Source organism: Bufo bufo, chromosome 7 (assembly GCF_905171765.1).
Source record: "Bufo bufo chromosome 7, aBufBuf1.1, whole genome shotgun sequence".
Taxonomy (NCBI): domain Eukaryota; kingdom Metazoa; phylum Chordata; class Amphibia; order Anura; family Bufonidae; genus Bufo; species Bufo bufo.
The window spans coordinates 190,352,288-190,370,290 of NC_053395.1; the positions used below are offsets into that span (position 1 = coordinate 190,352,288).

Genomic DNA, 18,003 nt, shown 5'->3' on the forward strand with positions numbered 1-18,003 from the left:
TCAATTTGACCTTCTCCTCCTCTTGATAATGAAGAAATCAAAAGGACCAGCAAGTAAACAATGATACCATGACAAAATAAGTGCACTTATTGCCATAAAGGCTGAACTACTCCCATCTCCTCATTTGAATAACAGGATCCATAAAATGAAATGTAAACTGAGCGGCGAGCTGGTTGTGTAATGATTATCATTGTGTTCTTGAAGCCACTTATGACTTTTGCAAGATGTTTAAGAGAAGGCTGATGCTTTTTTGTTTTGCTCAAGTAGGTTGAGCACAATTCTGGAAATGCAAGCTTGACGCCAGGTTTTGAAAAAGAGCAAGATGGCAGCAGAAGGGTACTTCACTTGAAAAAAATAAAAAATAGGATGTGATTTATGGGTAAACTTAGTTTGCTTTTTTTAGGTTAGTGTTGATGCTGTTTGTGCTGCATGCATTTAGATATGGGTTCTTTCCTTTTTTCTATATTGTTTATTTTGTAGTACTGTTACCCTGGAGCATTTTTAATAAAATAACCAATAAGTGACTAGATTTATGGGGTGTCTCTAGTTTGGAGATCCCTATATAAAATACTGTAGTGTCAATTGAACTGTAATTCCTACTATAGCATATTGTTGCTAAAGGATCCTGGCTGCAAAAGCCAAAGGTTTACAAGTTTTACAGAATCTTTTCCCATACAATTAAACTGTATATCAAGCTGCTCAGCTCCTCCTGCCCTATAACATGCTCCTGCATTTTGTAATGTTTCATGATTTTCAGTCATGTACTGTATGAGATTAGAACCCCCCCCTCCCAAGAAACAGTGCCCCCTTGTCTGTATAGGCTGTGTTTGGTATTGTGGTTGAGTCCCATTCACTTGAATGAGGCTAAACTGTAGTATAAGACATAATCCCTAGAAAAGAGGGCCTCTGCTTCTGGAAAATAAAAGAAACCCTTTTCTGTTTTTATACAACCCCTTTAAACTTATAATAAGCCAGTCACATCTATTCGGAGCTTAAACAACCACAGAGAGGAAATTTAACGGATCCATCAACAGCAGCTTGTTGGAAGCCTCCATTCAGTAATGCTCTATTTTAAAATTACTGCCAAAGTCAGAAAAAGCTGAATTGCATATTTTTTTTTTCAGTTTTCTTATATTTTGCACACATACCCACCCCCACCCCAAAATAAGCTATTATATGATTTTTATGAATGGGTTAGTCTGGTATGGAATTGGTTGCATTGGAATACAGCGCATAATTTTATTAGAATAGCTCCAGGGCGACTTAGTAAAATCTTGAGTTTATAGTGATGAATTAGGCTACTTTCACACTAGCGTTCGGGGCTCCGCTTGTGAGTTCCGTTTGAAGGCTCTCACAAGCTCAGAATGCATCAGTCTGGCAGCGTTCAGCCTCCGCTCCGCTCAGCAGGCGGACCCCTGAACGCAGCTTGCAGCGTTCGGGTGTCCGCCTGGCCGTGCGGAGGCAAACGGATCCGTCCAGACTTACAATGTAAGTCAATAGGGACGGATCCGTTTGAAGTTGACACAATATGGCTCAATTTTCAAACAGATCCGTCCCCCATTGACTTTCAATGTAAAGTCAAAATGGATCCGTTTGCATTATCATGAAAAAAATAATAATAATAAATTATATATATATATATATTTTTTTTTTTTTGTTCATGGTAATGCAAACGGATCCGTTCTGAACGGATCTAAGCGTTTGCATTATAGGTGCGGATCCGTCTGTGCAGATACCAGACGGATCCGCACCTAACGCAGGTGTGAAAGTAGCCTTAGGCCTTATGCACACGACAGTATTTTTTCACGGTCCGCAAAACGGGGTTCCGTTGGTCCGTGATCTGTGACCGTTTTTTCATCCGTGGGTCTTCCTTGATTTTTGGAGGATCCACGGACATGAAAAGTGAAAAAAAGAACTAAGACAAGCTTGCATTGAAAATGATAGGGAAAACGGATCACGGACACGGATGACAATCTTGTGTGCATCCGTGATTTTTCACGGCCCCATTGACTTGAATGGGTCCGCGAACCGTTGACCGTGAAAAAAATAGGACAGGTTATATTTTTTTCACGGCAGGAGACACGGGTCAGGGGCGCGGGTGACAAAACGGTGCAGTAGTCGAGTTTTCAACGGACCCATTGAAAGTCAATGGGACCGCAGAAAATCACGTCAAACGGAACAACGGCCGCGGATGCACACAACGGTCGTGTGCATGAGGCCTTAGTGTGATGAATTAGTTTTGGGTAGTCCGCTCAATGAAATGTGCCTAGACAAGAATATATGGGTATAGAATATGTTCTGCTGATTGCAACAGGATCACGCTCAATTTCTAGTGAATATATTTTTTGTGAAATTGTTCGAGTCCCATAATTAGTGAACTGCAGATCCTTTCTGATCATTTAAAATTCTGAAACAGTGTAGAATACCAGTAGTGAAGTGATTAATGCTGACGATTGTTTCACCATCGAAAGGCAAGTTTACGTATTTTAATCAGCAGCATATTCCCATGGATCTTGTATATTCAAAGTGATAGAGAAGTGCGGTAAAGAGCCACAAATATGGGGGAGGTCTACCGTATAAAACCATATTCATGATGAGCAACTTTAGGATTAAGAAACATTGTAAGTGGGGCTATGGGTATTGTAGGATTTCTGCTATTACTCTGAAAGCTATTGAGCAGACACACATTGATACAAGAGCCTGGAGAGGGTAGATATATTACAAGCAAAGAATTGCAAGTTTGTTGATTTGCTCCTTAGTTAAAGTGTTTGACCATTTTGAACAATCCTATTTTGTTAGAAAGATCCCTCAACTATATGCTAATCCATGGCTTTCAGCAATTAGATGCATTCAGTGGAGACTCTGCCAGCAAGGATTTTGGAGGGGTTATCCACATTTCATTTAAAAACAAAAAAACAACAACTTAAAATGATTTACAATAATAGAAGATGAATATTTACCTCACCAATCCCCTAATATTCACACTTTCCAGGTCTCTTATTCCCGGTCCCTCTTGACATAGATATTTGACTCTTTAGCCAAAAACTAACCACAGTTGTGATGTGCCATGTTCGGTGACTGGCTGCAGTGGTTACATGTGTGTGTCTAGAGGAAGCAGGAAGTTAGGAACAGCTGGATTTTAATTTCCCATAGCACCCCCACAGGGAAAATAAAGCATGGCCTAGTTCTCATTGAAGTCATTGGACTGTCCAGGTTATGCACTTGCATGTCTTGACCTCTGTGATGTCAGGGTAACTCAGTGTTCTTCACTCTAGAGAATAGATTTGGATCTTTAGCATTGGATCCCAATTAGGGTATTTCAAAATGTATTTGTTAAAACAGACAACCCCCCTTTATATGGGTTATCTCCTCTACACAACAGCCTTTTAAATTGAAGCCAACCCCACAGAGGTCAGCTAGTGTTGCCAAGGGAAGCGGGAACCGGCCATACAAATTACAGAGGTTGACCAGTTTAGAAAACCCATAACCTGTTAGGTAATTTTGAGTTACTAGTGTGGATGGAGGTTGGTACTCCTTTTTGAATCCTTATCTCATGGCTAGAGTATAGAGCACTTGCAAAAATCATCCTCCTCCCTGTCCACCTCCCAATTTATTCATAAAAATGGACACGGTAACTTGAGCACTTACTGTCAGGTTTCCCCAAACATATTGTCAAGGGGCCCTTCTAAATTGGACTCCTTTAATGGATGACTTCTATGGCATACAGTGCCTTGCAGAAGTATTCACCCACTCAACTTTTTTCGTATTTTGGTACATTACAGCCTTAAGTTCAATGTTTTGTTAATCGGAATTTTATGGGATGGATCAGAACACAATAGTCTAAGTTGGTTAATGAAATGAGAAAAATATGTAAATAAAACTATTGTTTAGAAATAGAAAACAGAAAATTGGCACGTGCATATGTATTCACCTCCTTTGTTAGGAAGCCCATAAAAAGCTCTGGTGCAACCAATTACCTTCAGAAGTCACATGATTAGTGAATGATGTCCACCTGTGTGCAATCTAAGTGTCACATGATCTGTCATTACATATTGTGAGGGATTAGCTCTCTTTCGGGGGTCACTCTCATAATTATCTCCACAAACAGCCGTGTTACAGGGCCAAACTTGTGCTTTATCTTGCTCCAGAAAAACATAAATAATACAAGACAAACACCTGCCTGGCTGGGCTCTAACTAAATATTTGGTAAAATCCCTGACTCACCTATACAGTGCTGTTCAGATACAGTGTCAGGTCCGGCTTCCTCAGCCAAGCGTATACCAGCCCCCCAGGCTGTAACACAGTCAGTCCAGGCTATGTCCCAGCCTTGTGGTTTCTCAGCCTAGCCCGGCTGAAATCACACACCCAGAGCCTCACCCGGCCTCTGTTTGCAACCACGCCCCCTACTGACAGTCTGGCACAGGCTTTTACTTCCCAGTAATGATCCCAGGTGATTACACCTGGGATCCCTCATGCTAGGGATAACCTACCCTGGAATGAGAGTGGTGGATTGGGAGATCCCACTACCAACCTAGCTCCCAATCCAAGTAAAATCCAGCCCTTAAATACTAAACAAAATAGCTCCAGCAACTATGCCTTGCTGAAGCCAGTACCACTCTGGAACTTTATTTATCTCACCCAGTTGAGGAACCTGGGTGAGATATAGCCCTCTTTTCCCGGGATCCTTATTCACTTTAGCATTCACATCACTACAATTTACACCTGTTTTTTGAAAGGCCCCAGAGGCTGCAACACCTAAGCAAGAGGCATCACTAACCAAACACTGCCATGAAGACCAAGGAACTCTCCAAACAAGTAAGGGACAATGTTGTTGAGAAGTACAAGTCAGGGTCAGGTTATAAAAAAATATCCAAATCTTTGATCCTCAGGAGCACCATCAAGTCTATCATAACCAAATGGAAAGAACATGGCACAACAGGAAACCTGCCAAGAGACGGTCACCCACCAAAACTCACGGAGCGGGCAAGGATAGCATTAATCAGAGAGGCAGCACAGAGACCTTAGGTAACCCTGGAGAAGCTGCAGATTTCCACAGCAGAGACTGGAGTATCTGTATATAGGACGACAATAAGTCATACGCTCCATAGAGTTAGGCTTTATGGCAGAGTGGCCAGAAGAAAGTCATTACTTTCAGCTAAAAACAAAAAGGCACTTTATGAGTTTGCGAAAAGGCATGTGGGAGACTCCCAAAATGTGTGGAGGAAGGTGCTCTGGTCTGATGAGACTAAAATTGAACTTTTCAGCCATCAAAGAAAACGCTATGTCTGGCACAAACCTAACACATCACATCACCCAAAGAACACCATCCCCACAGTGAAACATGGTGGTGGCAGCATCATGCTGTGGGGGTGTTTTTCCAGCAGCCGGGACTGGGAAACTGGTCAGAGTTGAGGAAAAGATGGATGGTGCTAAATACAGGGATATTCTTAAGCAAAACCTGTACCGCTCTGTGCGTGATTTGAGGCTAGGATGGAGGTTCACCTTCCAGCAGGACAATGACCCCAAACACACTGCTAAAGCAACACTTGAGTGGTTTAAGGGGAAACATGTAAATGTGTTGGAATGGCCTAGTCAAAGCCCACATCTCAATCCAATAGAAAATCTGTGGTCAGACTAAACGATTGCTGTTCACAAGCACAAACCATCCAACTTGAAGGAGCTAGAGCAGTTCTGCAAGGAGGAATGGGCAAAAATCCCAGTGGTAAGATGTGGCAAGCTCATTGAGACTTATCCAAAGCGACTTGGAGCTGTGATTGCCGCAAAAGGTGGCTCTACAAAGTATTGACTTTAGGAGGGGTGAATAGTTATGCACATTGACTTTTTCTGTTGTTTTGTCCTATTTGTTGTTTGCTTCACAATAAATAAATAAAAAACATCTTCAAAGTTGTGAGCATGTTCTGTAAATTAAATTATGCAAATCCTCAAACAATCCATGTTAATTCCAGGTTGTGATGCACCAAAATACGAAAAAAGTCAAGGGGGTGAATACTTTTGCAAGGCACTGTATATGATGGCCCTGGCTCACCAGATCAAGAGCCAGTCTTTGCTAAAGGCCCTCTGTTGGAGCAAAGTCTTAAGCAGGGTAAACCCTTTTACAACATCCATTTGCAGATGGAAGTGAATAGTTCAGTGCTTTAGTAACCAGCTCTGTCCACTACACACAGTGGACAGAGCTGTGGTTCCAGTGCTGGAGCTACTACAGAACATCTGATCGGTGGGGATGGTGGTGTTGGACCCCACCAATCTGATATTGATAACCTTTCATAAGGATATGCCATCAATGAAAAAAGTGCCCTAGAACCCCTTTAATGAGATGATTAGTAAATCAAAGCTTGCATGTCTTGGTAGGTTAGAAGAGTTCCTGGCTCAAGTGGTCACCTCCATAAAACAGAAGATGGAGATTGGGAATGGAGTGACGATGAATTGGATGAAAAAAGCCCCGAATATAAAGACTCCTTATCCAAAGAGAAGGTATTATGGTACTTCCTCTCTTGTATGTGCATCTGTGTACCGTATTGTGTATACGGTGGGTTTCATGTTTTTGTTCCTCTCTTTTTTGTGTAGCCAAGAAGAATTAATGATGACAATGAAAATGAAGAGGTAAGATGTTATTTCCTTAGCTTAGTTTCAACTTTTATGAACTAAACATAGCAATACGAAGATATACCACCGGCGCTGATTATAGTGGTTAAGCAGCAGTGTCAAAAACAGCTCCGCAATAGCTGTTATAAAAGGGTTACACACATCATTAATAAAAGAGAGAGACACCGCGCTCTGCCTAATTAACCTAACCCTTATTAACCTCTGGTTCTGATCGTGTAAAACCTATCCACCTCAGTTTGAAATAGCAAGATTACCTTGGTTCTGATGTGTGGGATTAGGGGACCACCTTCTCCGGCGTTCCAATATGCACGTTTTCTTCTGCACAGAGGCAAATAGCAGGTAGAATAAGCTGTATGGAGTTCGCCCCGGCCGGTAGCGAAACAAAAGAACTAAAAGAACTGGTATATAAAGCCAGGGATAAAGGCATCCTTCACAAACAAGAGAGCTTTTACATCGATAACAGATATCCAAAAATGGCCATCTTCTATCAAAACCCCAAAATACATAAAGATGCCAATAGGCCTCCTGGTAGGCCTATAGTATCAGGGGTGGAGTGCCTAACTAGTGCACTATCCAAATATGTTGATCAATATTTACAACCTTGTGCGCAGTCCCTACCCACCTATCTTAAAGACACTAAGCACATACTTCAAATTTTGGAAAAAATACAGTGGAGAGAGAATTTTATAATAGGTACGCTAGATGTGAAGTCACTGTATACGGTAATAGAAAATAATAAAGGCCGCGAAGCTGCACAATATTTTTTGCACCAAAAAGGAGAACTGCCCAACTCGCAGATAGAATTCATTGGTGAATGTATTTCATTCATTTTAGAAAAAAACTTTTTTAGATATAAGGATGATATTTATCTTCAGACGTGGGGGACCGCTATGGGGACGAGGTTCGCACCGGAGTTTTCTAATTTATATGTTGGTAGGTGGGAGATGGAAAATATACACCCAAACAACGAGCTCTGGGCGGGCCTCGTCCTCTGGCGGCGCTTCATAGATGACGTCATTTTTATTTGGGAGGGGGGAGAAATAGGTTTAAGGGAGTTCTTAATTGATATTAATAATAATGATTTTTATTTGGAGTTTACTCCTACATACAGTTTTAGGGAAATAAACTTTTTAGATTTGACTATTTATGTAAGGGGAGAAGAAATATGCACAAAAACGTACGAAAAGCCAACTGACTCTAACAGTTATATCTCCAGGACTAGCTGTCATTTACCCTGTTGGCTCGACAATATACCTAGGAGGCAGTTTTTACGCATTAGGAGGAATTGTACTGAGTTAATAGAGTATGACAAAGAAGCAGATAAATAAAAAAATACATTTGCATCAAAGGGATATAATGTGAATAAACTTTTGGAACAGAAAGATGAAATTAAATCTATGGAGAGGGAAATCCTTTTAAAAAACGTAATGGTGGAAAAAGTGCCACAGACACGACAGGAAGATAGAGAAATAGAAAAAATTCCACCCATTATAATCCCATATAACGCACAAACACGAACGTTTAGGAATATTGTAAAACGTCATTGGGATATATTAAAGGAGGACAAGATAATTGGACATCTCTTTAATAAAGATCCAGCATTTGTTTATAAAAAAGCGGCAAATATTGGGAACATAATCGCACCCACGAAAAAATGTGCGGCTATAATGAATACCAAAAAAATAAACGACAAGCATAGGTTAAAAGGATTCTTTCCTTGCAAAAAATGCATGGTATGTAAAAAATCGCAGAAACATACCAGTAAAATGAGTCGAATAACAAATGAGGATGGCACCTACGAATATAATATTCGGGATTATATAACATGCAGTACCAAAGGAGTCATTTATGCAATAAAATGTCCTTGTGAAAAGTTATATATTGGGCGCACTAAGAGACAACTAAAAAAACAATTGAGTGAGCATATACAGTACAGACCAAAAGTTTGGACACACCTTCTCATTCAAAGAGTTTTCTTTATTTTCATGACTATGAAGGCATCAAAACTATGAATTAACACATGTGGAATTATATACATAACAAACAAGTGTGAAACAACTGAAAATATGTCATATTCTAGGTTCTTCAAAGTAGCCACCTTTTGCTTTGATTACTGCTTTGCACACTCTTGGCATTCTCTTGATGAGCTTCAAGAGGTAGTCCCCTGAAATGGTTTTCACTTCACAGGTATGCCCTGTCAGGTTTAATAAGTGGGATTTCTTGCCTTATAAATGGGGTTGGGACCATCAGTTGCGTTGAGGAGAAGTCAGGTGGATACACAGCTGATAGTCCTACTGAATAGACTGTTAGAATTGGTATTATGGCAAGAAAAAAGCAGCTAAGTAAAGAAAAACAAGTGGCCATCATTACTTTAAGAAATGAAGGTCAGTGAGTCAGCCGAAAAATTGGGAAAACTTTGAAAGTAAGGGCTATTTGACCATGAAGGAGAGTGATGGGGTGCTGCGCCAGATGACCTGGCCTCCACAGTCACCGGACCTGAACCCAATCGAGATGGTTTGGGGTGAGCTGGACCGCAGAGTGAAGGCAAAAGGGCCAACAGGTGCTAAGCATCTCTGGGAACTCCTTCAAGACTGTTGGAATACCATTTCAGGGGACTACCTCTTGAAGTTCATCAAGAGAATGCCAAGAGTGTGCAAAGCAGTAATCAAAGCAATAGGTGGCTACTTTGAAGAACCTAGAATATGACATATTTTCAGTTGTTTCACACTTGTTTGTTATGTATATAATTCCACATGTGTTAATTCATAGTTTTGATGCCTTCATAGTCATGAAAATAAAGAAAACTCTTTGAATGAGAAGGTGTGTCCAAACTTTTGGTCTGTACTGTATATAATATAAATAAAAAATCAGAAGGGCATCCTCTGTCGAGACATTATACAGTAAAGCATAATGGAAAATTCGATGGATCTTCCTTCTTTGGGATAGAAATAGTTAAAATGGACATACGAGGAGGCGACTTCATGAAAAATATGTTGAAAAAAAAAAAAACAATGGATCTTTAATATGAACACACTGGTCCCGAATGGTTTAAACTCAGAAATTGAGTTATTCGGTTTCGATTAAAAGTATCGAATATATTTTAATCGTCGAATTTCTGAAGCCGGAGCCAATTAAGATCATGAGCGGGTAGAATAAAAGGAAGCCACTGGAGGCACTAGATTGATTCCCTGACGAAGAGTGCCGCAGTACTCGAAACGCGTAGGAAGGTTTCTTGGTGCTTACAGCAGCCCGTAGCTCAAAAGGTGACGTCACCAGCTCCCCTTGTGAGCGTGAGCGTAGGTACAAGCGGAGTTTCGCTACCGGCCGGGGCGAACTCCATACAGCCTATTCTACCTGCTATTTGCCTCTGTGCAGAAGAAAACGTACATATTGGAACGCCGGAGAAGGTGGTCCCCTAATCCTACACATCAGAACCAAGGTAATCTTGCCATTTCAAACTGAGGTGGACAGGTTTTACACGATCAGAACCAGAGGTTAATAAGGGTCAGGTTAATTAGGCTGAGCGCGGTGTCTCTCTCTTTTATTAATGATGTGTGTAACTTTTATGAACTACCAACTTTTTGTGTCTGCCACTGCAACAAAGCCTAATCCACCACCTTTGTTGCATTGTATATTAACCTTTTTCACACTATTATACAGTTTTATTTTACAGAGATTTACAGGGGTTTTCTGAGACTTTTTTTTTTACTGATCACCTATTCTCTGAATAGGTCATCAGTATCTCTCCGATCAGCTACTTGAGAAGGCAGCAGCACTCACAGTAGTGCCACAACCTTCTCCAGCTTTTTCTAGGCCAAGTAATGTCACGTTTATCGGTCACATGGCCTAGGCGCAGCTCAGCCCCATTGAATTGAATGGGGCTGAGTTGCGATACCAAGCACAGCTGATGGCGCTGTACATATGAAAAGGGGTATACATACTGTAAATAATACAGACAATTGCAATAAGCAGGAACAAGACGAGTTACAAACTGGTACAGAAGGACAGAGGACCCTGCCCTTACAATCTACGAGGTATGGAGGAAGGACACAGTAGGCACTGTGCACGGTTCTTGGTGAGCCAGTACCTTCTCAAACAGGTTGTCAGAACCCCGCCAATCAGATTCTGATGACCTATCCAGGGGATAGAAGTCTCAGAAAACCCCTTTAAGCTGCATAAAAAAATTCAGTAACTTTGCAAATACATCTGTAGTTACAGGCTGATTTATATCCCACAGAAACATTAACAATTTTGCAATAGGGAAAGTGCTGTTCCTAAGCACCAACTGGACGATAACATGTTCTAAGAAACACACATTTCCCCGCTACTCTATAGAGTGGTGAATTGGGATCCTAAAGTGGCCCTGGAAAATAATACCTAAAAATGGCCCCATATTGTAGGTGTCACGGCTGAGGATGGGGGAAATCCTCAGCCGTGTGAAGCCCGGTGATGTTACGGCTGCTTGGCCATGAAGACAGGATTAGGGAGCAGGTCACCTCCTAAACGCATCCCTAACCTGACCCTGGCTCCTAGCTACATGAGCCAACCTTGATGGTAGGAGGGCCCATGCTCCGGAACCTAAAAGTCCCTGCTAGCCCTCAAGATGACCCTCACCTAGGAGCTGAGTAAGACAAGCCCACTCCTCCTAGACACGGAGGAGCAGGAGTCTCAACGGCCAAGCTGCAGGAAAAGGGGAGACAAACAGCTCTATGGATATGGCAGGTGAACAAAGAGTTCCACCTACCTGCCACAGCCTTGCTGACTGGATCCCTGTGTTAGCAGGGTGCAGATCACAAACGCATCCCCACACAGGGACCCAGATCCATAGCTGCACAAAATCACATATAAAACATCACACGGACATCACACATAACTAGAAATAACTTAAAGCGACATTATGGTTATGACCACAGGGGTGGCTCTTACTGGCAGGTAATAAAGACATGAGGCTGCTCTCAGCTAAGCATGGCTGAAGCAACCTGCAGGCCTGCAAAAGCAGTGAGGTTTTATAGGCCAAGAAGCCACACCCCACAGTCGGACACACCCAGTGCACACACACACTAGGAAGGAGATTAACCCTTCCAACACCAGGGAAGGGAAAACACCACTTAAAGGAGACGTGCACACAATAACATAAAAAGGAAGTGCACACATCCACACATCACACACAAAACCGCATGCACAACGTAGCGAGCTGCAATGGCACAGCTCAGCCTGCTACGCTGCCACATACACACTGTTGCCAGCGGCAACCACAGGTGAGGCAAATACCACAGCCCTCACCTGTGATTGAACACCAAAGAAAACCGCTGACAACCGCATGCGGTTCAGGAGTCACGGTCATAGCCATGGCCGTGACAGTAGGAGGGTCTAAATTGACAGGAGGCGGTGTAACAAAAGTAGGGGGGTCAGCAATACCATAGCGCAAAATACCACATACCACAGTGCTGGGCAGTATATTGTCCGAAAAGCTGTCCTTCTGAGTTGGCCATTATTGGAGGCCATTTTCCCCTTCTAATTGTCTCTGATTAAGATATGGAGCAGGAGGCTCAGGAGGTGAGATGCGGGACATAGTTGAATTCAGGAGGGCATGTCGCTGGCCGGGTACATGAGTACCTGATTCTCAGGTTAATTACAACTGATAGCTTATTATGTACCCAGTCAGCGGCAGAGAGGAAGGCTTGGGAGCCCCCCCTGGGCATCGGCCCACCGGGAAATTTACCTGTAAGGTCTCTGGCCAATCCGCCCCTAACTCTATAGATGTTTGCAGAGGATTACCTAGACTGTGTACAGCTGTACCCTCTTCTGGGCAGGACTGGCTATGTGCAGGTTTGCTGCCACTGACTGTAGACACAGGTTTTCTCTTTCACTGAAAGCAATCAAATATCAGGAAAATAGTGAGGAATAGAAAAAATACAAAATATTACAAAGATGTTGGATTAGAAAGTATTTAATGTTCAAAAAACTATTGAGGATGGAAAAATGAATAAACTGATAGCAATAAAGGCAGTAAACCATCCGTAGTAGAACTATATGTACACCTGAGCTTCAATATGAAATGGAAATGGGAGCAGTGGAAATCGTCTTCTACAATCTAATGGAAGTATATTTAAATATTTCAAAGTACATTTTGTTTTATCTTAATGAATTGTTGAAATTGTATTTTATGAATATACATTGAATTCATTCAAATACACTTTAACAATCCCCCACATTCTGCTTTGTCTGTGCCGCTTCTCACAGTTTCCCCACTTTATTTTTTCCAGTGGACTGGATACCTTCTATATTGAGGTTTGGCATTATGGAGTGTTTAAAGGGGCGCTTCCATCAGAAAGATTTAATTTATCACCTATTTAGAGGTGTGATTTAAGTCATACCGTATGTAGACAAAAGGTTGGCTGTTCCTTTGGTGAGATCCATGAATATTGAACTTAAAGGAAACCTGTCCCTGGATTTAGGGTATAGAGCTGAGGACATGTGCCGCTAGCACATCCGCAATCCCCAATCCCCATAGCTCTGTGTGCTTTTATTGTGTAAAAAAAACTATTTGATACATATGCAAATGTCAGGGACAGGACTCATATCAGGTTAATTTGCATATGTATCAAATAGTTTTTTTTACACAATAAAAGCACACAGAGCTATGGGGACTGGGTATTGCGGGTTAGCAACCCATGTGCTCAGCTGTATACCCAAAATCCCGGTGACAGGTTCACTTTAAAGAGGACCTGGCACCTCTCCCGACTTGCCTGTTTTAGCAGCTGCTTGCATCCCCCATGTAATAAAGTTTTGGAGCATCTATCTTATGACTCTATGATGTGCCATTCCTTTATTATTCCTGCTAGAAGGTATGAATGAATCACCAACAGTTTGCAGTGAAGGTCCTGATGGGTGTTACCAGTTGGGTTGTGTCTCTGCACAGTATGACACTGGCAGCACTGATTGGATAGTGTCAGACTGTGCAGGGACATTCCCCCATCTGGACTCCATTGCAAGCTGCTAGCAATTCATTCATAACTTATAACAGGAATAATAAAGGAACGGGACATCGTAGAGTCATAAGAATAGAAGATCCAGAATTGTTTTTACATAGGGAATGTTACAGGTAACAGGTCGTATTTTAATGCAATATTCACGGATCTTACTGGAGAGAGTTTCAAACTTTTGTCTACATATGACTTGGGCTCTTTGGGTTATAAGGGAAAATAATAGCATTCTTAATACAGAATGCTTAGTAAAATAGGGATGGAGGGGTTAAAAAAAAATAATAATTTAACTCACCTCATCCACTTGTTCGCGCAGCCGGCATCTCTTCTGTCTTCTTCTTTGATGACCAGGAAGAAGAGGACCTGTGGTGACGTCACTGCGCTCATCACATGGTCCATCACATGATCCATTACCATGGTGATGGATCATGTGATGGACCATGTGATGAACGCAGTGACGTCACTACAGGTCCTTTTCCTCCTGGTCATCAAAGAAGAAGACAGAAGAGAAGCCCAGCTGCGCGAACAAGTGGATGAGGTGAGTTAAATTATATATTATTTTTTTTAACCCCTCCATCCCTATTTTACTTAGCATTCTGTATTAAGAATGCTATTATTTTCCCTTATAACTTTCCCTGATAACCATGTTATCCATGTTATCAGGGAAAATAATAATGATTGGGTCCCCATCTCCTAGCAACCAATGCGATTTTTACGCAGCCCCATTCACTTCTATGGGGCCTGCGTTGCGTGAAAAACGCACAATATAGAGCATGCTTCGATTTTCACGCAACGCACAAGTGATGCGTGAAAATCACCGCTCATGTGCACAGCCCCATAGAAATTAATGGGTCTGGATTCAGTGCGGGTGCAATGCGTTCACCTCACGCATTGCACCCGCGCAGAAATCTCGCCTGTGTGAAAGAGGCCTTAGGGTGAGTTCACATCACCGTGTAGCTTTCCGTTCTTCTGATCCGTCAGAAGAAGAGAGAGAGAAAAACAGCAGGATCCATAAAAAAATGGATCCTGTTGCATCAGTTGTCATCCGTTTCAGCCATTACCGTCTGAGATCCGTTTTTTTTTTAGACTTAAACAATAGTACTGCATGCAGGACTTTTTTTTCCCGTCTAAACGGATCTCAGACGGAAATTGCTCAAATGGATGACAACTGATGCAACGGGATCCGTTTTTTTACTGGATCCAGTTTTTTTCTCACGCTCTCTTCTTCTGACGGATCAGAAGAACGGAAAGCAAAACGGTGATGTGAACAAGCCCTTATAGGGGTTTTCCAGCAATTGTTAATGATGACCCACCCTCAAGATAGGTCACCATTATCACATCGGCGAGTGTTCGGGTTCCGACACCCCAGCCGATCAGGTGTTTCAGGGAGCCACCATGTTCACCATAGCTCTGGTGAGCGATGCAGGCTCCCGGCAGCTTTCCAAGCACAGCACCATATATTGTATAGCAACTGTGCTTATTATTGCAGCTCAGCCCCATTGAATTGAATGGGGCTGAGCTGCAACCAGGCCACATGACCGATGTACGACGTCACATGGCCTAGGAAGAGACCGCGGCTCTCACTGAGCACCAGCCTCTTCTAACAACTCCTGGGACCACCGCCAATTTGATATTGATGACCTACCCAGTAGATAGCTCATCCACAAAATAGCCACAAAGCCAAATTCGCGGTAGCGAATCGATTTAAACTGAAATAGTGTGAAAAACAACAACAACAAAAAAATACTTAACTGATCCATTTTCTAGCGACGAGCCGGCTGCGGCCCTCTTGCTTCAAGATCTTGGCCGAAATCCCATGCATGGTGACGTATGACGTCGCCACGCCAGCCGTTGTGATGACATCATCTCAGGCCAAATTTGAGATTTCGTGCCAGACCTTTAAGCAAGATGGCGGCGCTCGGCTCTTTGTGAGCAAATGGCTCCCTGTCATTGCACCCACTACTTACAAAGAAATGCGCTTCATGACAAAGTAATTCGTCACTAAGCGGATTTTTTTGTAGAATTCAGCGAAGCAGCAAATTTTTTAATACTTCGCTCATCGCTAGTCATCAATATAAATTTCCAGATAACCTCTTTAAACGTCACCTGTGAATAAGTGCTAAATTTATTTTTATTATTTTTGGGGGAAAACTTTTGGTGACATTACAAATTGTAATTACTCGTGAAAACTAAGAAGTAAACGATGATAGTTTAGAGAAGATTTATAACACCGGATCCATTGCGAAGATAAGGAATCCTGCTGGTGCTGAAATTACAGATACAATTACAGCGGCAAAAGCTGATGTTGCGTTGAATGCACATGGAAATTGAGTAATCAGAGTATGAAATGGTGCCTTCTCTTTGCCTGAATATTAAGAGTGGTCTACGATTAAAAAGCCATTTACACGAATGTTAACGGTATGCTTAGACATGGCTGCATAGGAAAATATTATTGCTGTGATTATCTAGGAGATCGTTTTGGATGCATACCTTGTAGAATGGAAGGCTGCGTTCATATAAAGCGGATCCAGGACAAACCATAGGCCAAGGTCAAGAAATGTTCCCAGAAATGTTTCTATTAAAAATAGATGTGTCTAGTTCAGCAGATACATTTATTTATTTTTATATTGTCTATTTGCATTGACTATAAACAGACCTGTCGACATACTGTGGTACTCTGTTTATGGCACACTTGGCAACATTTGGAAGTTGGCTTGCAGCAGAATGATCAGTCCAGTGCAGAAAGTGTGGACACATCCTCTTTGGTGTGACCTCCTTTGTACAGAAGCCTGCCCCCTTCAATGGACTTGGACCCTAGTGATTCAGAACCCCGGTACCACCTATATTTACAGTCCATGGAGGGCTAGGAGAAAGCAGCTCTCAATGCTCTGCCCGGGAGATTTGGCAATTCTTATGGGAGTCCAGGAGCTGTTTCAAGGAACCTTCTGGATAGGTTGACTAGTGTGGTTTATGGGTTGGATTTTATTACATTTACAATTTTTGCAATTTAGCTGCTAGAGCATCCAAGAATGCAGCAAGGCTCATAGTTATCTCTGCCTTCCCCGATCCTCTCATCCATCTCACCAGTGACTGCCATGCATCTGCATGTATGAATGGCGGCCTTCAGTCCCTGTTGAGTGGGCTGGGGGGGGCAAATAGATGAAGAAGCGCTCCCCTCAGGAATTCGACGGTTCAACTTTGAGTCTGTTCTTTTGTTTGTGGGGCCAAAATGACCTTGCAGGATTCTAAAAGAAAAGTCTTTGGGGGAGATTAACGAAATTGTCAATAAGAAAAACTTTCTTGCCCATAGAAACAAATCACAGTACAGCTTTTTTTTTTCTTAGGCTAGTTTCACACTAGGGACCTGGCAAGCATGTAGCAGTCGCATGGTCTGCCACTATAGTAGTTACGCCCCTGGCCGGGAGCTTGAATGTCCCTGTCCGGCCCCATTAACTACAGCATTTCACAAAAGTGTGTACACCCCTCACATTTTTGCAAATATTTAATTTTATCTTTTCATGGGACAACACTGAAGATCTGACATTTTGATACAATGTAAAGTAGTCAGTGTACAGCTTGTATAACAGTGTAAATTTGGTGTGACCTCAAAATAACTCAACACACAGCCATTAAAGGAGTTGGCCACTTTCTGGTTACTGTTAATCAATGTATTTGCAACATGATTATATGGCATTTACTAATATACCCTTTGTTGAAATTCTGTGCCATTTTCTATATTTCTTAAGCCATACCCCCTTGTTTGCTAAGTCTTTTGTTCTGTCCGCACAGAGGTCTTGTCCATAAAATGGCTGCAGATGGAGGGCCATGTGACCAGGCAAATCGTCTCCATGTCATGTCTCCTCTGTTCAAATACACTGCCCCTGCCATCTGTACTTGCACTGTTGGGAGTTTAGTGCAGGTGCGGTGTATTTGAATGGAGGAGACATCACATGGAGATGATCACATGACCCTCCATCAGTGGACATTTTATGGACAGGACCTCTGTGCGAACAGAACAAAAGATCTAATATACAATGGAGCATACCTTTAGAAATATGGAAAATGGTCCAAATATCAACAAAGGCTATGTTAGTAAGTGTCAGATAATCTTCTTACCTACACATTGGTAACAAAGTAGACAGAAAGTGGCCAACACCCTTTAATGTCTAGACCTCTGGCAATAAAAGTGAGTTCACCCCTAAGTGAAAGTGGCCAAATTGTGCTCAATTATCCATTTTCCCTCCCCGTGTCTTGTTAGTGTTACAAGGTCTCAGGTGTGAATGTCGAGCAGGTGTGTTAAATTTGGTGTTATCGCTCTCACACTCTCTCATACTGGTCACTGGAAGTTCAAACTCATGAAAAAGAACTCTCTGAGGATCTGAAAAAAAGAATT

The 18,003-nt window shown here is 42.1% G+C and overlaps 1 protein-coding gene across 2 annotated transcripts in view; it reads left to right on the forward strand.

The window, feature by feature from the left end:
- Positions 1-18,003, forward strand: part of STK39 (serine/threonine kinase 39) — a 436,712-nt gene that overhangs the window by 190,543 nt on the left and 228,166 nt on the right. For both annotated transcript variants that reach the window (XM_040440678.1, XM_040440679.1), the window contains exons 11-12: positions 6,370-6,492; positions 6,586-6,621. In XM_040440678.1, coding sequence (XP_040296612.1) covers positions 6,370-6,492; positions 6,586-6,621 — 159 coding nt within the window. The remainder of the gene's footprint in view (positions 1-6,369; positions 6,493-6,585; positions 6,622-18,003) is intronic.